Raw genomic sequence first — 27,364 nt, forward strand, 5'->3', positions numbered from 1 at the left:
AATCTGTGCAAAGGAGGCATTCAATGCGATTTGCGGTGTGTGTTCCCAGGCATATCCCCTGTTTTTTTTACACATTCCAAGATTTACCACATTTGGGATTGCACCAAAAAGATAGGCCTCCCTAGCTGACGTGTAACAAGGAGAAATATGTTTATTTCTCCTAGTGTTTTCCTCTTTCTATGTGTGCTGCATTCTGCTGCATACAAAGAAAGTGGAAAATGCCTCTCTGGATTGTTTTTGTGCGGGAAGCTGCCCCTTCCTGCACAAAAGCAATCTGGCCTACTACACAGGCACCCATGCACCATGGTTTAAGGGTGCATGCAATGGCGCTAGGCTGCCGAAACGGCACCAGCGCAGGGGGAAAGGACATGAATGCACCATAGTGGACACAGCAAAAAAAGGGACGATAATGCTTGTGACTCCTTAAAAAAATATTGATCTCAGTTTAATGCATCAGACTATAGAAGACTCTTCAGTAACCTGAAGTCTCAAATAAAAACATGAATAATTTTTCCAAACAGAAAATGCTTAAGCACCATAATGCAACATACTGCATTAAAGTTTGAAATTCTTTTTTTTTTTTTAAATGTATTCCCACACTCAATCCTCCACTTAATAATGCATACATTTTTTTAATATATATATCAATGAAGCCCTGCATTACAAAGAGAATTGAGAAAGCTGTTGATATCCACTCTGCTTCTAGGTGTATTAGCGCTGATCAACCTCAGCATAAACAAGACCATGGGGACCAAAGGCATCATAATTTTCATAAATGGGGAGATTGAGCCAATCTGCTTGGTATGTAGTTGTGCTATAGAAGAAGCAGTCCATGATGCTGTTCTCAGTGGTGCTCTCTCCAGGTTCACCGTACCGCTCTAGTACTTTGATTCTCTCAAGAGTACGCTGGTACATCTCTGGGCAGTCTTCAAATTCATCAAGGTACTTCAGCAGCTGGTCATCCACAGCATAAATCTCTCCCACCACATGGTGTCCCGTGCCTGCTGTGTTGATTAAGTAGGGAATGTTATATACTCCTGCAATCACGAGGGGATATTTCTCTACGGTGCGCCCTTTGCCGTGGAACCTCGCTTTCCCGTGGACACCATTTGTCATGATTAGGTGGTTGGGCTGTCCTGTCTTCAGGGTGCCATATACAAAGATGTAAGTCATTCTGCCTAAAAAATAAAACAAACATTAATGATAATAAAAAGGAGGTACTAAAGAGAATTAAAAGTTTTCTTGTACTTCAGTGTTAATTAGTCCTGCTCATCAGTATTTTCATATTAATTCCTTAAAAATACATTTGTGAGGATGAGGTAATCAAAGTTAACAAATCTTTACTAATTGTATAGTGTTTTATACATGTAATGGGAACTAGGGAGATGCACAAAGGTTGAAAATCTGGAATGATGTGTGGAGTCCCTTACATAATCTGAATACTTGAAAGAAACATGTTAGTTAGATTCCTCACATTAGAATATCCCCAGGTGTCAGGCTGGATCCGGAAAGATTTTTCTTCAGCAATACCCCTTGCGCGTCGCTAGGCGTCGTCTGCGGCTCCGCGTCCATCGTCGTGCGCCGGAATGACGTCGTCAGAGTACTTAGACGCCGCCCTCGCGCACTGACGTCAGTTCTTCTTTTTTCCGCACCAGACAGCACCGATCCGGGAAGAGCTTACCCCTTAGTCACTTTTTGACTAAACTTTTTTGACTCTTTTTGGTCTTCTGTCGACTCGACTCTGGTGCCGGTAGGATGCCTGGTTTTAAGGCCTGTGACTCCTGTCATCGACTGATGTCGGTGACGGACCACCATCGCCAGTGCCTCTACTGCCTGGGGCCCGACCACGATGCGGAGTCGTGCCTCGACTGTCAGGCCTTGACCTCGAAGGCTAGGCGGGAGCGGTCCCGTAAGCTTCTCGAGCTTCGGCACTCGGCTCCGTGCCGTTCGCGGTCCCGGTCCAGGAGGAGGTCCAAGGACCGGTCGCGGAGCCGCAGTCACCATCATCGCTTGTCGGGCTCGAAGTCTTCGGGTAAGTCGAAACGCTCGAAGAAGTCCAAGAGGCGACACCGCTCTTTGGACTCCCCTCGCTGGTCGCGTGACTCGGTCGAGGGTCAGGGTGGTCCCACCCCCGCGGCTCCGTCGGAGCCGCAGGAGCCGCGTCCGTCTCCATACCCGCCGGTCCCTGGGACTGACGCAACTCCGGCGGAGATCAGCGCCTTCCTCTTGGCCATGAGGGGCCTGGCTCCGCCGTCGACGTCTGCTGGTGCGCCTTCGGACCCCGCGGGCTCGACTGGGCGACCTCGCGAGCAGGCGGCTCCGGCCCCGGCGCCGCCGATGACTTCGGTCCCGACGCCGCAGGTCCCCGAGGGATCCAGGCCTGGATCTCTGCCGGCGCGGTCGACCGCACGATGCCTCCTCTGCTGGCGCCGACACCGGTTCCACCCCCGGCGCCGTCCCCGGATGACGCGGTTCCCCGGTATAGCCCCGGTCCGCTCGACGCCGCATCCGACGCATGAGCATTTCATCTACCGCCCGGCTCCGGTTATTCCTCCTGTTTATCAGGAATCGGATGACGGGGGCGACTGGGAGGGGTCTGAGGACCCTATGGCCAGACAGGCCGACCTTTCACAGGACTGGGCAGACGAACTGGGGGATGCCAGTGGTCTGGACACCTCCCTGGACGCTGGTTTCATCTCTCCTCCGACTGTGGCCTCGGAGAAAGGTGCAGCTTTTTCAGTGGTGCTGCGCAAGGCGGCCGATGCCCTTGGGCTGGAGTTGCCTGCTGTGGCCGTGAGGACTAACGTCCTCACAGAAGTGCTTCAACCGTCAAAAAGCTCCACAGAGCCTCTGCTGCAGTTCAATGAGACACTCGTAGACGTTCTGCAGGGCACCTGGTCCAAGCCCTTCACAGTACCTCCTGTGGATCGGAACGTGGCCCGGCGCCACCGCCCTGCTCCGGGCGACCCCAGTTTTCTGTCTCAACACCCCACTCCCAAGAGTCTGGTTATCCAGGCCTCTACTTCCCAATCCTCCTTCCCGTCCACTCCTCCGGATCGGAAATCCAAGAGGCTGGAACAGTTCAGAAAGAAGCTGTTCTCTTTCCTGAGTTTGGGTCTGCGGTCTTTGAATACCGCTTGCCTCTTGGACCGTTATTCCCACTCTCTGTGGGATACGGTGGAGGACGTGCTGCCCCTGTGTCCGGAGGAGGCCCGGTCACGGCTCACCCAGGCGCTTGCTGATGGGCGAGATGCAGCACGGCATGCCATACGGTGTGGACTAGACACCACGGACTCGCTGGGTAGGGCGATTTCCACCACGGTGGCGCTCTGGGGCCACGCCTGGCTGCGGTCCACGTCTTTCTCGGGGGATGTCCAGAGCGCCCTCATGGATATGCCCTTTGATGGCACTCGCCTTTTTGATGAGAAAGGCGGATAGTGCGCTGGCTCGTTTTAAGGATTCCCGGGCTACGGCCAAGTCCTTGGGTCTCTCGGCCCGCGGCCGCAAACGTCCGCTTTCCTCCCTTTCGTGGCCAAGGAAGGGGCGCCTCCTCACGTCCGCCTAGCCACCGGCTGCAGAACCAACCTGCACGCGGACGTGGATACCGCCGAGGTGGTACTGGAGGACAACGTGCCGGTCAGTCCACATCCACCCCGGCAGCATCCGCCTCAAAGCCCTCCTAGTCCGAGCTTTCAGGCCCATTCCACGCCAGTGGGCGGCAGAGTTCGCCATCACCTGCTCCACTGGCGTTCCATCACGTCGGACAGGTGGGTGCTGCAAATCGTCCGAAGGGTCTACTCCCTCCCCTTCGAGACGACCCCTCCAGCCATGCCACCACAGTACCACCGCATGTCGGGGATCACTTGAATCTTCTCTGGGAGGAAGTTACGGCCCTCTTGGCCAAAGAGGCCGTCGAGCGCGTTCCTGGTCCAGAAATAGGTCGTGGTTGCGATTCCCACTACTTTCTGGTTCCCAAGAAGGGCAAAGGGGGACTACGCCCTTTCTTGGACCTCAGGAGCGTCAACGCCTTCCTCCGAAAGGAGCGGTTCAAGATGCTCACCTTAGCTCAGGTTCTGGCTGCCCTAGACCCAGGAGACTGGATGGTAGCGTTGGACTTGCAGGACATTCCCGTTCTGCCGGCCCACGGCGTTACCTGCGGTTTACGGTGGGTCAGGAGCATTTTCAATTCACCCTGCTCCCCTTCGGCCTCACCAGTGCCCCTCGGGTGTTCACGAAAGTGATGGCGGTGGTCGCAGCTCATCTGCGCAGATCGGGGTTCCAGTCTTCCCCTTTCTCGACGACTGGCTGTTGAAGGCGGGCTCGCCCCAGGCAGTCGTCTCCCACCTCCAGACTACGGCCAACCTCCTGCATTTGCTGGGATTCTCCATCAATGTGCCCAAGTCACACCTGAGACCCTCCCAGAAGCTCCTCTTCATCGGAGCGGTTCTAGATTCGGCGCAGTTCCGGGCCTATCCTCCGGAGCAGCGGGTCCGGGATATTCAGGCTCTGATTCCCATCTTTCGGCCTCTATCCTGGGTTTCGGTCAGGTTGGTGCTGCGGCTTCTGGGGCTGATGGCCTCCTGCATCCTGTTGGTGCATTACGCCAGGTGGCGAATGCCGGCTCTGCAGTGGGACCTGAAGTTTCACTGGGCCCAGCATCGTGGCAATCTGTCCAACCATGTCTTGATCTCGGAGGGCACTGCGAAGCAGTTGCAGTGGTGGCTCACGAACCGCGATTGGGTCAGCGGCAGATCCCTCTCCCCACCCCAACCGGAGCACGTAGTAGTGACGGATGCGTCCCTCCTGGGATGGGGGGGCCACATGGGGGAGGCGGAGATCAGAGGACTCTGGTCTCCGGCGGAGACTCGGCTCCATATCAACCTTTTGGAGCTGAGAGCGATCCGACTTGCACTGAAGGCATTCCTTCCCGTTGTCCTGGGAAGTGTGGTGCAGGTGTTCACGGACAACACCACCGCCATGTGGTATTGCAACAAACAGGGCGGGGTGGGGCCGTGGACCCTTTGTCAGGAGGCTCTGCGCCTCTGGACATGGCTGGAACACCAGGGCATCACCCTGGTGGTTCAACATCTGGCGGGCTCTCTGAACGCCAGAGCAGACGAACTCAGCCGCCGGTGCATGATGGATCACGAATGGCCTCTAAACTCGGACGTTGCGCAAGGCCTCTTTCGGCAGTGGGGAGAGCCTCCGCCACCGAAGAGAACGCACAATGTCTGCAGTTCTGCACGTTGGAGTTTCCAAGGCGGCACTCGCTTGGGGACGCCTTTCGTCACGAGTGGAGTTGCGGTCTGTTGTACACCTTTCCGCCTATACCATTTCTGCCCAGAGTGCTGAAGAAGATCAGGCGCGACCGGGCCAAGTCATCTTAGTGGCTCCGGATTGGGCACGAAGGTACTGGTATCCCGAGCTACTCAGTATGTCAATCGATCCTCCGACACGACTGCCTCTTCGGGAGGACCTTCTGTCGCAGCAGCAGGGGACGGTTCTCCACCCGAACCTGTCCAGTCTCCACCTCCATGCGTGGAGATTGAGCGGCGACAGTTGATGCCATTTGACTTGCCTCCTGAAGTCTGTGATGTTATTCTGGCAGCCAGGCGTCCCTCCACTAAAACGGTATACACCTGCAGGTGGAACAAATTTCTGGCATGGTGCACAGCAAAGGCTGTGGATCCCCTTTCCGCCCCTCTTTCTGAGGTTCTCCTCTTTCTTCTCTCTCTAGCCCAGCAGGGCTCTGCTCTGGGCACCTTTAAAGGTTATCTAGCAGCTATCTCTGCTTTCTTACGACTTCCTAATCAGCCTTCTCTTTTCAAATCCCCTGTTGTTTCTCGTTTCCTTAAGGGCATTACTCACATGTTTCCTCCTGTCCCCTTTGTAATGCCTCAGTTGGATTTGAATTTAGTTTTGACCTTTCTGATGTGCGCTCCCTTTGAGCCTCTTCACAATTGTCCCATTCGTCTTCTGACTCTTAAGACTGCTTTCCTGGTAGCTATCACCTCGGCTAGACGGGTGAGTGAGCTCCAGGCGTTATCGTCTAAGCCTCCTTTTCTTTCTGTTCATCCGGACAAGGTTGTCCTCCGGACTCGTCCTTCCTTTCTTCCAAAAGTGGTAACTCCCTTTCACATCGGACAATCTGTCACCTTGCCCACCTTCTTTCCGCCTCCGCATCCTTCGAAAGAGGAAGAGAGTCTCCACCGTCTGGACCCAAAACGGGCGCTGTCGTTTTATTTGGACCGCACCAAACAGTTCCGGGTGGACGACCAGCTTTTTGTTGGATACGTGGGTGCTAAGAAGGGAAGGGCAGTACACAAGCGGACCATCTCACGGTGGGTCGTATTGTGTATAAAGGCTTGTTACTCCTTCGCGAAAAAGGACCCTCCTGTAGGGCAGAGAGCCCATTCCACCCGGGCCACAGCGGCTACTACTGCCCTGGGACGGGGAGTCCCTTTGCAGGACATCTGTCAGGCAGCAACTTGGGCCACGCTGCACACGTTTGCCAAGCATTATTGCCTGGACAGCCAAGTCCGGAGAGATGGCTTCTTTGGCCGTTCTGTTCTCCAGGACTTTCTGGTGTGATCTTGGTTCGCAGACCCACCACCGGGGTTGGTATTGCTGGGGTATCTATTCTAAGGTGAGGAATCTAACTAACGTGTTTCTTTCAGATGAACAAGTTACTTACCTTCGGTAACGATGTATCTGAAAGAAACATTAGTTAATTAGATTCCTCACCGACTCACCCATCCTCCCCGTTCTGCGAACCGACATCTAGGGTTAAGGCTATGCTTTCTAGGGCCCTAGATTTTTTGGCACCAGTGTCGGTCTCTTGCATGGCTTTGCGTTCCTGGCGCGGAAAGCTATGTACAAGAACTGACGTCAGCGCGCGAGTGCGGCGTCTAAGTACTCCGACGACGTCATTCCGGCGCACAACGCCGACGACGGACGCGGAGCCGCAGACGACGCCTAGCGACGCGCAAGGGGTATTGCTGATGAAAACTCTTTCCGGATCCAGCCTGACGCCTGGGGATATTCTATGGTGAGGAATCTAACTAACTAATGTTTCTTATAGATACATCGTTACCGAAGGTAAGTAACTTGTTCTTCTGGTGGATATAAGGACACAGATTTACTAACGCTTTTAACCAGGTTTGCGTTACTTTTGTAACCAAACCAATTAAAAGTGTTATGATGGGATTTACTATCTAGCGCAAATCAGGATCTGCGTTGGATAGTTTCACAAAAGTCATGCAAAGTTGCTTTATGTGCTGTTTGCATCAAATGGGCATTCCATGGATTGTACATGGGCGCTCCCATGAACCCAACATGCATTTTGACTCAGATCCCTATCTATGAACAGTTGTGGACAGGGATTTGCACAAAAACCGTACCTTGAGGCAAGCATAATGTTTTCATTTTTCCTCAGTTTTCCTACTTTGCATGCATCCTGGACCCTTTGGCAGACCAGCTGGAAGTACCAGACTGGAGAGAGGAATTGGGTAATTGGGTGACGCCAGTGGTCTGGACACTTTCCCAGACCTTGGCATGCTTTCTTCCCTTACTGTGGCAATGGAGGAGGGAGCGTCCTATGCTGTGGTGGTGCGTAGGGTAGCCGAGCCCTTGGGCCTGGAGCTCCCTACAGTGGCAGTCAGGACTAATCTCCTGCAGAGGTGCTTCAACCTGCAACTTCCTCGGAACCCCTCTTGTCCTTCAACGAAGGCGTCACGGACGTCCTTCTGGGCACTTGGTCCAAGCCCAGCACAGGGGCTCATGTGGAACAGACAATTGCCTGCAACCACCGCCCGGCTCCGAGCGATTCCATTTTTCTCACCCAACACCCTTCCCCCGAGGGTGGCCCAAGCTTCTTTTTCCAAGGGCTTATTCCCTTCTGCTCCTCCGGACAGGGAATCCAAGAAGCTAGATAATCTTCGGAAGCGCATGTTCTCTTCCTCCAGCTTGGCACTGCGGTCCGTGAATACCGCATGCCTCTCGGGCCGCTACTCCCATATAATCTGGGATATGGTTGCGCAAGTGCTGCCTCAGTGCCCAGGAGGAGGCCCGGGCCATTCTCTATCAAGCCGTGGTAGATGGGAGAGACACAGCAAAATTCACGATTCGTTGTAGACTAGATACCACCAATTCACTAGGGAGAGCGATTGCCATGTCGGTAGCCCTTCGGCACTACGCCTGGTTGAGGACATCTGGCTTTTCGGGGGATGATCAAGCAACTCCGCTGGACATGTCCTTTGACGGCTGTCGCTTTTTTGGTGACAAGGCAGACTCGGAGCTGGAGCACTTTAAGGATTCTCAAGCTATTGCCAGATCCTTAGGTCTTGCGGTGTCCTCCTGTCCACCAAAGTCTGCCTTTCGCCCTTTCGTGGCTTCGGAAAAGGCAACCCCCCATGTCCGGCCCAGTCGAGCTACCAGTCCACGCAAGCTGCCCAGCCTATGCGTGGTCACTTGTTGGGACCCAGGGACCTCGCGGGTCTGGGAGCCAGCGGGCGGTCCAGTCCACCCTTTCCCCCCCCTGCAGCAGCCTCCAAACCTCCTAGTCTGACCTTTCAAGCCCATCAGCGGCCAGTGGATGGTAGGATTCACCATCACCGCCCCCACGTCAGACAGGTGGGTTTTGCAGATACTCCAAATGGGATACTCCCTCCCCTTCGAGACTACCCATCCCTCAATGCCCCCAACTTTGATTCGCATGTCAGTGGATCATTATGCGCTTCTCCGCCAGGAAGTTTCAGCTCTCTTGGCCAAGGGAGCTATCGAAAGGGTTCCTGTGCCAGAAGTAGGGCGTGGTTGCTATTACTGGTACTTTCTGGTGCCCAAGAAGGACAAAGGCCTGCACCCTATCCTAGACCTCAGGCCTCTCAACCACTTCCTCTGCAAGGAGCAGTTCAAAATGCGACTGGAGACTGGATGGTGGCGTTGGACTTGCAGTACACCAGTTCCATATTCCTGTCCTGCCATCCCACAGACGCTACTTACGGTTCACGGTAGGCCATGAGCATTTTCAGTTCACCAAGCTCCCCTTTGGCCTTCCCAGCACCTGTCGGGTGTTCACAAAAGTGATGGGGGTGGTTGCAGCTCATCTGCGTAGATCAGGGGTTTCAGTCTTTCCCTATCTCGAAGACTGCTGTTGAAGGCGGGCTCACCCCAGGCTGTCATCTCCCACCTCCAGACAACGGCGGACCTCCTGAATTCGCAAGGGTTCACTATCAACATGTTGAAGTCACACCTGACTCCCTCTCAGTCTCTCCTTTTCATTGGGGCTGTTCTGGTCACAGTGCAGTTTCAGGCCTATCCTCCCAAACAGCGAGTCTGGGATATTCGGGCTATGAGACAGTTGTTTCAGCCTCTATCCAGGATTTCTGTGAGAATTACTCTGAGGCTGCTGGGCCTCCTGGCCTCCTGCACTTGCTGGTGGATCATGCCAGATGGCATATGTGGGTTTTGGAGCGGGACCTGAAGTTCCAGTGAGTGAAGCATCAGAGACATCTATCCGACTACGTCCAGATCTTGGATGGATCTGCACTACATCTGAAGTGGTGGTTAATGGACCAGGATTGGGTCAGAGGCAGATCCCTCTCGCTTCCCCAACCAGACCTCACGGAGGTGACCGATGCATCACTTCTGGGATGGGGTGGCCACCTGGGAGAGGCGGAGATCAGAGGAGTCTGGTCTCCGGTGGAGTCCAGGCTCCTTATCAACCTGTTGGAGCTCTGGGCAATTTGCTTGCCACTGAAGGCATTCCTTCCCTCCTTCAAGGGGAAGGAAGTGCAGGTGTTCACAGACAGCACCACCGCCATGTGGTACTGCAATAAACATGGCCGGGTGGAGTCGTGGACCCTGTGTCAAGGGCTGTAGAGCCAATATTATAGCTTCACCTGAAACCTCTACCCCTCTTTTGGTCACACTGTGTAGAGGCCACTAAACTTGTCCTAATTGAGAAGATGAACAAACCGACATGTGCATTTAGACCTCTCTACCCGAGCTGTGTTGCACAGCCAGGTGGAGACAGGCACAGGCTCCCAGGCCCTGACTGAGTGGCAAACCAGGCTGCTCAGACCAATCCTGGCACTGCTCTCATGCTGGGTATTTACCAGCATGAGAGCAGCATCTGGATTGGTGTAGGGAGTCTGGGAGCCTGATGTGAGTCGAGGGGAGCAGAAGAGGACCAAGGCAGCAGCCAGCAGCGAAGTGCTTTGTAATTTTTTTATTTTTCTCCCCACGCTACCCCTTATGCTGCCCCCACCCCTCAACTTTATCCTCACAACAGCCGCTACTGGTCATGGGTACCTCCAAAAACTACATCCAGTATATAAGGGTCAGCATTTTACCATCAGCACACACCCTATAAAACTAGTACAAAAGTCTCCTAAAACAAGCCTTACCTCTGTCAGTTCCAGCATTTTGCTATGGATGTACCCCATGAGCTAAGAATTACGTGCAGCATGAAAGGGCCTGCATTTTGTTATGGGTGATACCTCCCATTAGCACCCTCACCCATAAGGCAAGATTAACCTATAGTATTTCAGACCAGCAGCACACTTGAAAGCATAACCCATATACACTCACTCACAAATGTAGACCCAAACGCATTCTCTTATACACGTTCTATCACATATCAATTCTCTCAAAAACTCATTCTCACTATATATTCTGCACTCTTTCATACATTTGTACCCTGTCACACTAGCACACACGGCCACTCATTCTCCCATTAGTCAAATCTACTTGTATTGTTTTAGAAAAGCTTGCACTGCTGTTGCCCCTGTAATATCTTTTTTGCCATTTAGTGAAGCTTAGTAAAAACATTCTCTCCATACACTATTAAAAAATCACAAGACATGGCCTTGTCAATGCTTGTTACAATTATGATGCGAATGAAAAAGTGCACTTCTTTAAAATACCTATACATGGATTAGATTTACTTTCACTTGTGGATCAAGCAGTTACAGTATTGTAAATGAACTAATCCACTTTCTAAAATGTAATATCAATGCATTCCATTGATCTTATGAAATGCGTGTTTCCGTTGGCAACCATGGCTTTTTATCCAGTAACACTTTGCACGTTTGGATTTTCAGACCTAAATTACAATGTAAATACAAAATACACCCCCCCAGAATGCATTGTGGTGAATTGAAAGTCAGGATTGGCTTAAGGTGTCACACAACAAAATAGGCAACTATAAGTAAAGTTTAAAAACAAGTTTCAGTTTGTGATTTCCAGCCTACATTTTTGGAAACAATAGAAGATTATTCAGTGAAGAGGTGAAAGTACAATGATTGCATTTCATGTGCAGATGTTAGAATTCAAGCGATAACTGCAAGCATTCAAACTCCCCTAAAACATTGGATCTTGCTACAAATGTGCCTGTCTACCACAATGACAGTATTGATGGGCTGTAGAGCCAATATTATAACCTCCACCCCTCTTTTGGGCACACTGTGTAGAGGCCACTAAACTTGTCCTAACTGGGAAGATGAACAAAAAACCTCAATGCTGGTGCCTGTGTTCCCCATGCAAAGCCCGGGCTTTGGTGGGCTTTCACAAGCCCCAGCCTCTCAGCTGACATATTGTTGAGGCTTGAACCCCAGTGTTCTACAAAAGCTGGTGCGTGTGTCAACAGCCTCAGACAACTCTCCGCTGTAGTACCTGCCGCAGCAGAGCACTACCAGCAGCAGAGCACTACCACCATGCAGGCAAATGGGGCTCAAATGCTGATCTACGTTATGGATTCAGCAGCAGCGAAAACAGCAGGCCAACAGGACCCAGGTGCAGTACTAAAATGAACCTCTGGAGCCATTGCTACTTCCCCCACTCACAAGGCACCATTGGCCTGAAGTTCCCACTTGATTCCCTCACCAGGCCACAGCCTCGATCATATTGCTTCATACTTAGCATGTTGCATCTGCTTTCTCATTCTGCATCCTTTGCCTGCTTTCTCCTGTGCAACATTACCACTCGCTCCCAGCTCATCCACACACTTCAGGCCAATCCTCAATCCTACACCATCCCCCAAAGCCTCAGCCCTGATCTAATTTCTTGTGTCATCCCACATCCTCACTCCATTCTACTTTCTTGCAACAGCCTCGTAGTTGCAGATCGAACCGACTAGGCATCAAGTACTACAGAAAGACCAGGTATTCTGTAAGTGCCTTTGTAGAAATATGTGTATATTCATGAGACCTGGGTAATTTTTGTGTGTGCAGCATACGATGTGTGATGATGTAAGTGCTGTATGATGGTGAATAGTGTGCCGATGTGAGTTCAGGGCAAGCTGCATGGGTGCAGGGTTTAGAGGAGGGCCCAAGATGAGAGGAGTGACAGCAGGGTGAATGGTGTGTCTGTTTGAGTGCTGGATGACTAGTGTGCCTATGTAAGTGCAGGGTGAGTGGCAAGAGTGAAGTGTGAGCACATGGTGAGAGGAGTGTGTACAGGCAAGGTGAGCTGTGTGAGTGACGGGTGAATGGAATGCCTGTGTGAGTGCACGCTGAGCCATGTGCCCATTGTGACTGCTGGATGAAAAGAGGGAGCACAATGTGAGTGGTGTGAGTCCAGGGTGAGTGATGTGTCTGTTAGAGTAGTGTGAGTGCAGGGTGAATGGTGTGCCATATGAGTGAAGGCTCAACTGTGTGAGTGACGGGAATGCCTATTTGAGTGCAGAGTGAGAGGTGTCAATGCAGGGTGAGTTATGTCAATGCAGGGTAATTGATGTTCCCAGTTTGGGTGCAGGTGAAAATGCAGAGTGGGAGGAGTGAATGGCTTGTGAGTGATATGCTTGTTTGAGATTGAGTGCAGGGTGTGCTGTGAGAGTGACAGGTGAGTGGAGTATCATGTTAGTGTAGAATGAGAGGAGGGTGAAGGGTGTGAGTGAAGTGTGATCGGTGTGAGTGTAACATGAGCAGTGCGAATGATGGGTGAGTTGTATGAATGCAGGATGTATTCCCAGACACTCTGAGTAACTCAGCATATTATTGATGGTTGACAAGTGGGATTTCAGCTATAATTTCAACTCGGGATGGAGGGTGGGGGAAATAAATGATTTGCTGATCCGGCAACAAACTTTCAGCCTCTTGGTATGACTGACGTTACTTTTCACAAATTGTATTTTGACACTGTGGCAGCAAAAGTAATTTACAAATGTAAGGAATGGCAGAGTGGAAGCGTAGGGAGTATGGGAAACGGTGAAAAAAAAAAAAAAACCTTATTAGCCAGTAAATGGTCTTTTAGAGACCTTTGAAATGCTCATATGAGCCTTATATTAGGCTGCAGGCATTGCCCAGCCGAGCATCTCAAGAACAGTGTGTGTGTTCTGCAAGCTGCATCGGACACACAACAGGGGAGCGGGATTAAGGGTTAAAGCCAATTCAGCCCTATGGGTATTGCATGTCACGACCCCCTCATGTGCCGTGTGTAGTGGGCCTAGTGTGCAGTGCTCATGTTGCATTACCCCTATTGCGCTTTATGGCACATCATGATATCATGACTGATGTCCCTCCTAACACCCTCATGACTGATGTTTCCTGAGCGCCCTCATGGCAGATACTTTCCCAGCACCCATACTTTCTATTACGCTTGAACCCCTACAAGCGTTCCTCAAATCCCGTAAACCATGAGATTCACTGCTCTCGCTGTTCCTTAGGGCATGGTGTTCTTTTCCATTATGCACATTCGAGCGAAAACAATACATTTGCTTTGCAGAGGCTAAAGTAGATAATTCTAATGCTCTCATTTGTGGCAGTGTGGGCGAGCAGTTAGGCTTATCAGAGGATAGTGTTAAGCATTTGTTATACGCACAGTGGAAATAAATGAGACACACAATCGATGAGTAAATCCAAGACAAATTTATAAAAATAATACTTGGTTATATTTATTTTGCAGATCCAAAGAACTTTATCATAGGTATATACGTTTTTCAATGAAAATACTTTTCATTTTCAAAAATAGCCACTTTGTGCAATTTTCTGACTTTGCAATGTTAACCTAGGGGAGGAGGAAAACATTCTGCATGCATAGGGATAACATTAACTTACAAGACTATTTTTCGGTAGTTAAGGTCAGTATTGGGCAAGGTTCAGTTCCGCACCGATGGTGCACCACCAGCGTCAAAGTGGCGGCCGGGTGCAAATTTGATGTCGGGCACCCAATGCATATCAATGGAGATTGGGGGCAATTGGTCAGAGGCTGCTTACAGGGAAGTAGCAGAGGCTTGTGGGGGCCAGACCCCAACAGTTGAAGCAAGCACTGGATTGGGCCCAAAGCAGCACCAACACTCCACCACCAGTGGCACAGGGGGAGCCAGGTGCAGGGTGCCAACACATAGTCGGGGCCCAAGGCAAAGACCACTGCCAAAATCAGAAGCAGGGCGCATGCTCAGGCCAGGAGGCCGGTCGCAGGAAACCAACAGCTGCAGAAGTAGATTGCGATGCTTGGGGATTTAGAGACCCTGTGGACTTCTTCATCAAGGCCCAGGGAAGAAGGGCTGTCTTTTGGCATAAGAAATGGCTTACCGGAGCAGGTCATGGTTCGGGGGGTTCTCTGCGCAGAGGCTGAAGGCTCATATTGGATTCGTGCTCTGGAGTGCTGGGGAACCTTGCTGGAGCTGGTGGTCCTCTTGGACTTGGGCAGGAGGCATTGGGTACAGAGGTGTAAGGAGCAGACTTCGCGGTTCTTCAAGTCACAAAGTCTTTTCATTGAAGATGGTTGCTTGGTAATCAGGTTGGCTGTTCTTGGGAGTCTTGATCTTTGTCAAAGGCAGACAGTCCTCCTAAGGCTTTGAAGGTTGCTGGGCTGCAGGATGGGCCGTATTTTGGCGCAGGATGATTGAGGGCTGCAGACAAGCCGTTAAGGTTGGGGCCAAGTCAGTTGGTTTCTGCAGTCTTCTCTGCTGGTGTGACTCTGTAGTGTCTAGCTCTTCTTAGGTTATCAGGAACTGAATTTCAGGGTCTGGGGATGCCAACTAAGTACTAGATTTAGGGGTGTTACAAGGAAGTGACCAGTAGTGGCCAATGGGCCCTTTACCTGGGTGTCTACACCCTCTATCATGCCCACCTCCTGTGGGAGGGAGACATGGACCTAGACCTGATTTCATAAGAACCACCATCTTCAAGATGGTGGGCACTGAAAAGTGTACTTCACCTCGCCTCCAGCACCTCGGGGTGAAGTTTGCAGAGGGGGGCGCACTCCTATTCTTTCTATGTTTTCCCACCTATCCTCCTGCCAAAAAGGGGGTGAGGCAGGAAGGGGACCTGCTCCCTTTAACAGTAGAGGTTGGTGTCACATTACAAAAGCAGCAAGGCATTTGAAGCTCCCCACCAAGGATGGCTCTTCCTGACCAGGTAGAGGTTTGAATACCTCTACCCAGGAAAGACTTTGTCCTTGACCTCTGAGCGCGCAGGCACTCTCCTCATGAGGTCAAAACACTGTTTGGTGGTAGCAGACTGGCTCAGGTCAGTCGGTGACCACACTAAGGATTGGTAGGTTTCAAGGGAACCCCTCTCAGGGGTCCTCTGTGTGCACTTTTTAAGAAATCTGCCACTGGAATCAGTGCAGGTTTATTATGCTGAGATGTTTGGCACAAAACATCCTATGTTTCAGTGAAGACATCATGGATCTGGGGAACTCGTAATGATGAGTCTCCAATCCATGTACTTACTATGGCTTCCCTGGTCACTTACAATATCCAGGAGTGGACAAGGATATTGCGGGGGCATATCTGCTCATGCAGATATGCCCTCACAAGATATATAGTGCATCCTGCCTTATAGCTAAAGCCTGCTCGAGGGTTGTCTTACCTATAGTTCATGCAGTGTCTTTAGGCATGGCACACAGAGATGTGTGCCATGTTGACTCTTCAGGTTTGTCTGCACCAAAACACGCAGAGTGCATGTGCTTGGTGAGGGGTCCCTTAGAGTGGCACAATTCGTGCTGCAGACCATATGGACCCTCTTTACCACAAGGTCCTTAGTGCCAGGGGTACCTTTTATGAGGGACTTATATGTGAGCTAAAAGAGTGCCAATTGTAGAAACAAAAGGTACAGTTTAGGTAAGGAGATCTGCCACTTGTGTATATTCAATTACCACCCAATCAACTATCCAAAACCTATATAGTGTTATCCTTCGATTGTTTTTTTGGTGGTTATTCTTTTCCATCTCTTGTGGACTCCTTATATGGAAAAAAAGTACATGCAGAGCAAGATGGCACCTGAGTAGGTCCGCTGTACTGCCCACCGTCCTTCGCCGCTGCGCCAGCTTTTTGTTCGGTGCTGACTGAGCATGCGGGCGGTACTTGTCCTGGCACTAGTACCCTGGAGGGAGAGCACTGCAACAGCGTACGTGGCTGGTGGTTTTGCGCCGGCTGCAGAAGCGGTCGGTGGAGCATACTGGGCAGGCTGCTGCTATCAGCAGCGGCAGACCCAAAGCAATTTCTGGCCCAGTGGACCATGAACTTTCCCCCGTCGCCAATGCTGAAAGTCCTCTCGGCTGGGAACATGGTGGGTGCTAAAATTGGCTAACAAAGATCGTCAGCACTGGCTTCTGCAACGACTACTGCTACGGCTACTGCTCCTGTTGAGACTCTCGCACTCCCCCAATGCAAGGCTGCCATGGAGGGCAAAGCAGGGGGGAAGAAAGGAGAAAGCCGTACCGGTAAGTATAAATTGGACTTCATAAGGAAACTGCCATTTCGGGCTGAGCATGACATTGGGGGCGGGGGGCGGGGGGGGTCCCAACCTCTAATTACAAATCTATTCTCGGCCCCCAAGTAGGTGGTTCAGAAAATGACACTGAAAGGTCGTCCAGTGTTGATGACAATGTGAAGGCTGTACCGTTTGCCGGTAGTGGATTAAAAGGTCAAGGTATTTTACTAATAGATTACAGTGGCTGAGATTATGGATGTAAGTGGAGATACTTTTAAATGGGTGAGAGGATTCTGGACTGTGGCATCAGCTCAACAGAATGATCTAACCATGCTTGAGGTTCCCAGGGCAAAGGCAGACCCAGGCCCCAATATAGAGGTGGCACTCTGGGTAACCCCCCTAACCTGGGCCGGATTGGCAGGAGAAGGGGGTAGCCTAACACCCAGGTCTACTAGCTCCCAGGGGCACAAAGCTCGGAATGATCCAGGGGAGAAAGAAAACTTTGAGTATCCCTGGATGCCATAGAGAAGTTCTTTTCTCTGACAGATGAATCGGACATATCAGATGCTAGCATCTCAGCCTCACATGGGGAAGCAGCCATCAATTGGAACAGTAGTAGTGTGCTGGAAGAACCGGCAAGTTTGACCCAACGTAGAAAATCACTTTCCAAAAAGGGAAAAAAGAAGAAGGAAAAAAATCCATTAGAAGTGCTCCCTAACCTTGCCGTATTACCAGGGACGTTTCGCCCTGACGTTCAATTGAAAGACACAGAAGATTTACTCACCGCACCCTTGGCTAAGTTTTTTTAAATAATACATGCAGCCATTGATGCCCTTTGTGATTTATATTTTGGGCGCCGAATCATTCTGTCGAAAATGTTTATTCCTTTAGCTACTTGGCGTGGTACAATTAAATAAGATATGCATTGTATGCCGTAATTTTGCAGCTTGTACCTTGAATTTTGTGGCCGTTCGGTATAATTGCGGTATACCATCCAATACAGTGAAATTATTTGGGGTTGTAATATCCCCTCGAAGAAATTGTTTGGACGCTCAGCTGAAAAAAATCTTTTGTCCTGATGATGACTATGTAATTGTACAAAGGTTGAAACACCGTTGACGCATGTGTGGCCGTAACTAACGAAGGACGCATCGTCTTGCTTGTTGTTGTTTCAGTTTTGTCCTGAACCTCCATGGCTATGTAATCCCTTCTGTCTGCCACTTGTCTGGTTTTTGTATTGTATATTAATTCCTCTGTGTACTAGTGTATGTCTCTGAGCGCACTATATTTGTAATTTTTTTTATTTTAAAAAAAAGTTTATATATTGAATAAAATTTGTATACTTTCTTAATATTTCTTAAATGGGGTTTTTTCTTCCTTTTTCTTCCCTCCCTCTTTTTTCTTCTGGTTTCTCCCTTCTTTCACATTTACTGTGACTGACTGTTTTCTAATTTGACATTGATAACTTGAACCGTTGTTAGGACAAAATCCCAATATAGAGGCGGCACTCTGGGTAAACCCCCTAACCTGGGCCCGATTGGCAGGAGAAGGGGGTAGCCTAGCACCCAGGTCTACTAGCTCCCGGGGGCACAAAGCTCGGAATGATCCTGGGGAGAAAGAAAACTTGGTGTATCCCCGGATGCCATGGAGAAGTTCTTTTCGCTGACAGATGAATCAGGCATATCAGATGCTAGCATCTCAGCCTCACATAGGGAAGCAGTCATCAATTGGAACAGTAGTAGTGTGCTGGAAGAACCGGCAAATTTGACTCAATGTAGAAAATCACTTTCCAAAAAGGGAAAAAGAAGGAGGAACAAAATCCATGAGAAGTGCTTGATCGAGGAAGTATGGGGAAATTAAGATGTGACTACTCTGCCACTCACTTAATATTTCCCGGCGGAGAAATAAAAAATAAAGAAAGAGGCCATGGGTGGGAAAAAGTTGGAGACGAGTGCGCCTGATGCGGCTAATACTGAAGAACCCACTCTTGCAACAATTTTTCAGTAGATAAAGCAATTTCAGGAGGAAGTTAAGAGTAACAGCCGGCAAGTGCGCCACGGTTCCAAAACATTGCAGGGCACAATTAGAAAAGTCAACAAAACCTGCACCAATATTGCAGAGAGAATTACTAAGATGGGAGGGCAGACAGAAATCTTGGAAATTGGTGTCTGCACTCAAAGCCTAGGGCCTATTCAAAGAGGGTACTGTAGTGATCACACTGAGACAGGTAAGTGTAAGAGCACTTAGTTTAATGACTGTTCATCTCCACAGCTTCCAGGGACTACAATAACTGACCCAAGTATTCAAACTAATGCATTCTGTCACCATGGCAGTCACATCATAGACAGTAATAAATAGAGCAATAGAGTATGAAACATTTGCAATAATGAAAGAAAAGAGATTTGGCAAGTACAGAAAAAGAAGAACAAAAGAAAAAGATAAAATTACAAAAATAGAGTAACAGATAAGTGACCTCCAAGAGGAAACAAAATGATTATAGAACCAAACATTACAACATGACTATAGATCCAACCGTTTAGGCGGAACCACCTTCCTACCACTCTTACGTGGAGTAACATACTTTAGAAACAATTCAGGAGACTGAGAACACAGCTGAAAACGCCCCCTCTGCGATTGTTCGGACACATCAGTATCAACCCCAGACTCCAGCCCCAACAGCAATACCACCCTCCTAGGAACTTTGTAGCGTCTGGACAAGTTCCACAAACTCCTCCCATTGACCGGCACAGCAAAACGTGAAGTGGCATCTGCTTTGACAGGGAGACCAAATTTAGAAAGACCTTTAGCCACATTATGAGGAGATTTTATCCTCATACAGTCTCCCACTTTGACACTGGATTCAAAACTGACCACAACTTGTTATGCATTCCCACATCAGTTTGACTGAACTCAAACTTAGACCGTAAACTTCATTTCTTCATCCATGCAGGACACATATGAAAGGTAGCCACTCTCCCATGAAGCAATTCAAAAGTACTGGTACCCGTAACTGGATTAGGAGTGGTAAGATGCGCCCACAACATGCTCTGCACCGCTTCCTTGATCTCTATTCTGGACGAAACTGCCCATTGAACACACTCAACAAGGTTTGTGCGCAATAAAACCATTAGCCTGTGGGTGATATAACGCCAAACAGCGGTGTAAAATTCCATTTTTTTTATTTTTTTTTTTATTTTTTTTATTGATTTTCTTCCCAATTTTCCTTATATTCCAACATTAATACATCATGATCACAGCATTATTACATTTAAAAATAATCCTATATACAACATTAACTCAGTTAGTATTGACATTACGTTACTTTATAACTCATTCAATATACATCTTTGATGTTTTTTTGGTCATTACTTCACGACCATAAGAACCATTAAAAAAAAAAAGGATAAATGGGTATATAAACAACTATACCAAAAGATAAATAAACAAACAATCCAAAGTCCTTAAGCTAACACCATTCCCTCCTTCCATGTCCTTACAGGCTCCCAGATTTTCAACCCGAGTTGCCTCTTTTTTTTTACCCTTACGTGCATAAATTGCTTTTTCCAGATTATAAGCACCCAATAAGCTTGCCAACCACTGGTGCATGTCCGGAGGTCTTGTGTCCAGCCAAGCCCTGGCAATCATTAATCTATATACTGCCATTGCTATAAACAGGAATTCCCGATGTGGGACCGATGGGTCTGTGCTGACCCCAAGTAATACTAAGATTGGTGACAATGCGACACGAATACCTAAGTGTATAGCTAAGAACATTTCCAAATCCTGTTTTAATGTATATAACTGGGGACAAGATGCAAATATATGAATAATATCAGCTCCTATAGAATTGCATCTTGGACAACTCGTCCCACTGGTACCCCCCCATTGTACAATTCTAGCAGGAGTATAGTACAGGGCATATATTGTTTTATAATGCTGGGCCTGAAGTGGGGCTGAGCACAAAACAGTATATCCAAGAACCAATCATTCCTGGAAACATCCCGACTCAATGTATAGCTTCTCCATCCATTTATTATCCAACTTAGAAATCTCATCCGTTTTGGCTTCTGCTAATATTGCATAAAAACTTCGTATTGTACAGCTCTGCCCCCTACTTATTTTATCCAAAATTGCATTATTCCCAAACCCAGCGGGCCCCCCTTTCTTAGTATTTAGAAAGCTCCTGATTTGAAGATATTTAAAAAAACTTCTAGCATCCAGCTGGTACTTAGTTCTTAGGTCCGCAAACTGCACTACTCCCTCTTGGCTCATCATGTCTCCTATTTGCTCTATCCCTTTACTCGCCCATTCTGCCATAACATTATCCGCAAAGATCAGTTCCGGGAATGATTTATTCCGATATAGTCGAATATATCTGTTAAACCTACCAATTCCGTATTTTTTCCTAAATGCAGTCCATATCTTAATAACTGCACTAACTGTCTTAAACCTAGTCCTTCTGTAATATGAAAAATCAATACAATTCAAAAAACAATTTTCGACTTCTTCACCAAAAACTACTGCATATACCTCCAGGGAGCTATTGATGTCCCAGCAGTCATGTGCCCCCCCCCCCAATTAAACCCTGCATATGTTGTAACACTGCGGCCCAATAATACAATCTAAAGTCCGGTGCACCCCACCCCCCCCTTTCTCTGGAAAGAGATATAAATTTATAAGCCCTGCGTGTTTTCTCCTGAGCCCAAATAAATCTGTTCAAAATTGACTCTAATATTTGAAACCACCTAGCCTCAAAAAACAGAGGAATAGATCTAAAAAAATAAAGAAATTTCGGCAGTATTAACATTTTAATTACATTGGTACACCCAACCAAAGACAAATGAAGGTTATTCATTCGTTCCAAATCTAATCGTACAGTTGCTATAGGCGGGGCCATATTCTGCTCTACCACATTCTCCACCTCTGCGGAAAGCTGAACACCGAGATATACTGCTGAACTAACAACTCGGTTGTCAGTACAGCACGTATATCTATTTTTAACAATCTGTGTCTTAGTGCTATTAATTTTATATCCAGACAAGTGTCCGAAACGGAGTGCTTCATATTCCACCTCACTAAGAGCCTCCGATGGATTAGATGTTATAATGGCTACATCATCCGCGTATGCCAGTATTTTACACGCTCTTCCATTAATCATCACTGCAGGTATCTTAGCATTAGCCTCTAGGTTACGTAAATATGGGTCTATAAAGAGGGCAAATAGTAATGGGGATGACGGGCACCCCTGCCTAGTCCCTCTGCTTATCCTGATTATTGAAGAGCACCCTCTATTGACCCTTATCCTGGCTATAGGGTTCCTATATAGTGTCTGAATTGCACGGATATATCCCTCCCCTATATCAAACCATCTCATAATTGCCCAGAGGTAATCCCAGGAAACCCTATCAAACGCCTTCTCTGCGTCTAAAAATAAGGCTGCCATAGGGTTTCCCAGGACTTCTGTTGCATCGAATAGTGTCACCAACCGTCTAATATGGTGGGTGGTGCCTTTCCCCGGAATAAATCCATGCTGTGATGGACTAACCATCCTCTCAATGACTCTGCCCAATCTTTTAGCCAAAATTTTAGAAAATATTTTAACATCTGCATTTATTAACGTAATTGGTCTATAAGAACCGGGGAGTATCGGAGACTTTCCTTTCTTCAAGATTATTACAATGTCTGCTCCCCCCCATGAATTAGGAACTGATTCCCCTGTCTGTGCTAAACTGAGAATATCGAAGAAGTCTTGAATGAAAATATCTTGAAAGACCTTATAGAACTCGAGTGGAATCTGGTCAGGGCCAGACGCTTTGCCTGAAGGGAGACTATTCAGTGCTGTTTTAACCTCCTCCATCTGTATTGCTAAATCTAAGAATGTTTTCTCTTCCTGCGGGAGATTTGGTGAGGCTATATTATTAGTATACCCTTCAACATCATTTATATAAGTTCCACTCTCTCGGGAATATAAATCAGAATAGAATTGTCTAAAAACTTCTCTAATAGTATCAGAATCTGAAATCAGGTTACCCTGTCCGTCTAAAACCTCCTTGATATCTGCCGCAGCTGTTTTCGGTCTTGTGCGGACCGCTAGTATATGCCCCACTCTCTCGCTTAATTCATATGAATTCTCTTTTCTTAATAGATAGCCAACTGCTGCTTTTGTGGCAATACTCTCCACGGTTTTGTTTTTAATCACCATAATTTTAAGCAAAAGATTCTCTAAAGGTAGTTTTAATCGAATTCCCTGTACCAATTCATTTTCCGCCTTCCCCAACTCCTTAATCAGATCGTCCAATCTAGTCTTATCTATCTTACGTTTGTGACCAGTATAACTTAGAGTCTCCCCCCTAATACCGGCTTTGAAAGCATCCCAAACCATTCCTGGGGATGCTGTTCCTCTATTCATATCCCAAAACCCCTTTATCCATGTGCTCATATGCTCTCTATATCCTTCGTCTTTTAGTAGTGCTCTCTCAAATGTCCACTGTGATACTTTCCTTTGAGTCTGCCCTAAATTCACTGCTAAAATCAGGGGATTATGATCTGAAATGATCCTAGGTTGCTTTTCCATTGATAATCCTGTAGTGAGAGTGCTAGAAATTAAAAAATAATCAAGTCTAACCATAACTTTGTGTGGTGCGGAAAAAAAAGTACTACTTTCCCTATGGGGATACAGCTTAATCCATGGATCAATTAAAGAATTATGGTGTACAAGGGCAGACAAGGCCCTGTGCGTCTTCTTCTTTCTACCAGTGTATTTCCCCCCTTCTTGCGCAAATGAACTACATGAATCATGTATATTAAAATCACCACAGCATATTATGGGTTCTGGCCAATGGGCCAGTTCAGTATCTAAAAATTGAAAAACCTCCGGATCGTCCTCAGTAGATCCATATAGTGTAGCCACCGTGCACTTTTCTCCCTTATATATTATTTCCACCAGTACCCACCTCCCCCATTGATCTTCTTTTTTTCTATTCACCACAACGTCCCTATCCTTAGCTAGGATTGCGACTCCCCTTTTCCTTACCCCCTGCTTTGAAAAAGCCAACAGATGAAAACCCAATTGCTCCAGGAGATATCCCTTCCCTCCTTCAATATGTGTTTCTTGAAGACACAAAATGTCTACCCGAAGTGTTTTGATTAGAGCAGCCGCTCTCAGTCTTTTGTTAATATCATTTAGTCCGCATATATTAATTGATGCAATTCTACATGACATTAAAAAACATCAAGTGTACCCCTACTTAGAAAAACCAATACCTTAAGATAGCTTAAATAAACATTGAAAAATATTAACAGACGAACAAAATGGTATATGCTGTGAATAATGCATAAATTACAAAGCCATCCACCCTCCCCCTCCCCCCCTCCCTTGACCCTCCCTTCCTTACTCGAACCGCTCGAGCACCCGCTTCCCTCCCTCCCCCCCACCCCCGCCCCCATCTACAGGCAAATAGGTCAACCATGACCTATGTGTGGTAGCTTTTGAAAGCAGCAGTCGTGTCACCCCCCCCCCCAAAGAGCATTAACCTGTTTACTCCCTCTCGCCCCCCACCAATAATAGTAATACTCATCCTTTATGTGGAAACCAATATCTCAGGTGGAGGAGACCTAAATTAAAAATGAATAGAGTTACCAACCCTATAGTTCCTGACTAAAAATATAATATCGGTAAATCGCCTATCCCACCTTTTCTCCCTTAAGCTCATCAATATATAACTGAGCTTTTATCTCAGAGGTGAACATCTTGACACTTCCATTAACAATAATCTTGAGTCTCGATGGGTATAGTAGGAACGCTTCGTAGCCTAACTTCTGTACTGGGGCTATCAATTGCCTAAGGCGCCACCTCCTCTCCACCGTAGCATGACAAAAATCTGGTCTTGCGAAAAATGTGGCCCCCTCAAAGCTACGCCTAGCCTCTGGTCTTGCTTTATCCAAAATATCTTGCCTGGCTAAGAAATTTCCGATGTATATAAGGATAGCTCTAGGTTTCAGAGTCTGCGAATCCCCATATGCCCTTCTTTGTAGCAGTGGAAATCGGTGCACCCTCTGCACCTCGTTCTCCCAATTCCATTTGGTGATATCTGGGAAAGCCCCCTTTAACAAATTTATTACATAGGCCCTTATACTCTCTCCCTCCGACCCTTCAGCAACCCCCAGTAGTCTAATGTTGTTCTGACGCTGTCGATTTTCATAGTCCTCCAGTTTCCATCTTATGTCCTCTGACATCTTCTCTTGCGAATCTCTAAAAGCCTGCCAGCGAGAAACGTCATCTTCTAGCCTAGCTGTACGCTCCTCCACATGTGACACTCTGTCCACCATTTCCTCATATAGTTTATTCATTTTCCTCATGGAGCTCTGTATCTTTTTTGTTGCCACCTTAGCTCTCCGACTCTCGTTTCTGGCCTCGACCTGCATCTGAATAAGAGTCTCGTACAGTAGACCCAATGAGGGTGTTGGTGTACCCTCACTCACTACCTCTTTGACTCCCCCCTCAACCTCTTCCTCCTGCCGTTGCAGAATAATCCCAACAAAGTTTCGAGTCATTAGGTTGAGGTTGGGGGCTGTTTGAAGGGTCTGTTTTAGCTCGCCTTTTACTTCTCTGGGGGTTTGCATGCCCTGGTGGTGCTTTCTGAATAGAAGATTTAGCGGCGGTATCAAAATCAGAGTCAGAGGCAGAACTTACATCTTGACTTACATCACCAAGCTCACTAGACAGATAAGACTCTGATCCAGAGTCCTGATTCACGGAAAAAAAGCACTCCCCATCGGGTGTTGCAGGGACCGTCTTTTCAGGCATACCTGCCATGTTAATTATTTTCCTTATAGTTGCTATGCCTCCCTTTTTTGCGCCCCCAGTCACTGTACCGTCATCATCTCTACCTGCAGCCACCCTTAATGCCTGTGGCGGTGTCTTTTGTGCCATCTTACTTGATCCTTGTGGTTGTACTCCGTCGGGAAGTTCACTCCGTGGCTCTGCGCCCGCTTCGCTCGAGCAAACTGCATCCGTCTCAGCGTCCCCCTGCTTGTTCTGCCTCTGCCGCTGCTTCCGGCTTGACTCAGAGCCTGATTCGGAGCCTATCGAAGCCGTTACTCTCTGCGGTGCCGGGGGGTCCAGAGATTCTGGAATCTTTACTGCAAACGACTCCTTGACAGAGGGCTGTCTAAGAGTTGGATCCTTTCCTGCCGCATTTCCCTTTGGTGCGGCGATCTCCTGAGCTCCGTCAATTCCACCGCCATTATTATGACCTACTTCTGCCGACTTCATTCCCTTGCGCTGCATCGACGCCGTCCGGCCAACGGAGTTTTCTTTAATATCCACTGCTGGCGGTTGTGTTCGCTTGGTCGTCGCTGCATCTCTCAATGGTTTTGACGCTTTGGGAGGCATAGTGCTCTTAATTCTATCGAGGCTTCTCAAAGAATTTTTACATCGATAAGCAAACAAACCGCTACCGAGTAATACTCTAGTCTTGCCCTCACCAGCGAGCGGTGTAAAATTCCAGATTGACATAGAAAATCTGACATTTCCTTGGAGGTAAATTGTATCCCATTGTCTGAAACAATTTCCCTTGGGAACCCTTCTCTGGCAAATAAACTTTGAAAAAACTTGTTGACCTCCTGTGTATTGGGATCAATCAAAGTGAACCTCCAACCACTTAGTGAAGTATTCAGCAACGACCAATGCAAATTTGTATTTGTTTGGTAAAACATTGAAAGGACCCACAAAATCCATATCTAACTTCATCCATGGACCATTGGGAAACTCAATTTCTTGAATGGGTGGTTGACAACCTTGATGACTTTGTCACTGGTACAACACATCACACACCCCTCAACAACATCATTCACTAGGTGATCCATGGAAGGCCACCAATACACACTACAGATCCTCCCTTTGGTACTCGTTTGTCCAAGATGACCTTCAGGACAGTAATCAATGATGCAAAATCTTAAAGCCTCAGAGGGAACACATTTATTCTCCCCATGATAATTTCACCACTCTCCAAAGTAAGTTCATCAGCAATCTTGACGAAGGCTTTTAGCTCTCCATCCAAATGTTTTTCTTTAGGCCAGCCTAAAACAATGTATCCTTTCACTCTCCTAAGAACAGAATCAGATTCCATCCCACCAAACCACTCACGTTCAGTAAAACAACCCACACTGCAAGCATCCACAGCAGCAATCCAACATTCTTCATCTTCAGCAACGAGTTTCTGTTTCCCCTGCGGTAAGGAAGACCTAGGGAGAAAATCAGTCTTGTGTTTTTTCCACCAGGAATATGTGCTACTTCACAATTGTACTGTAATAGTTTTGAGCTTAATCTTGTGATTCTCGGTGTGTGATCTTTAACAATATTCCCATTGAGAATGGGAATGAGAGGCTTGTGGTCGGTAAGCAATTTTAATGTTTTACCCCACAAAAAACACCTGAACCTCTCAACAGCCCCACAGCATGCCAACAATTCCCTTTTAATAACAGAGTAATTCTTCTCACTCTGTCGTAATGTTCGAGAGGCGAAACCAATGGTATGTTCCTTGCCCTGCTTGAACTGGGTGATCATACCTCCCAGACTATCCAAACTGGCATCCACAGACACAACACACTGATTGAGAGGCTCAAAAGGTGTAAAGATCTTATAAGACCATAGTTCTTGTTTAATATGAACCAACTCATCTTGACACAATCGATCCCAAACAGAC

General features: G+C 48.0%; 1 protein-coding gene across 2 annotated transcripts in view; it reads right to left on the reverse strand.

Annotated features, from left to right (window-relative positions):
- Positions 1-420: 420 nt before the first annotated feature.
- GGACT (gamma-glutamylamine cyclotransferase) overlaps positions 421-27,364 on the reverse strand; it is a 279,436-nt gene continuing 252,492 nt past the window's right edge. For both annotated transcript variants that reach the window (XM_085622265.1, XM_085622266.1), the window contains exon 3: positions 421-1,178. In XM_085622265.1, the coding sequence (XP_085478391.1) occupies positions 712-1,173 (462 nt within the window). In that variant the 5' untranslated portion in view covers positions 1,174-1,178 and the 3' untranslated portion in view covers positions 421-711. The remainder of the gene's footprint in view (positions 1,179-27,364) is intronic.

The sequence above is a fragment of the Triturus cristatus genome, chromosome 8, assembly GCF_964204655.1.
Source record: "Triturus cristatus chromosome 8, aTriCri1.1, whole genome shotgun sequence".
Lineage (NCBI taxonomy): Eukaryota > Metazoa > Chordata > Amphibia > Caudata > Salamandridae > Triturus > Triturus cristatus.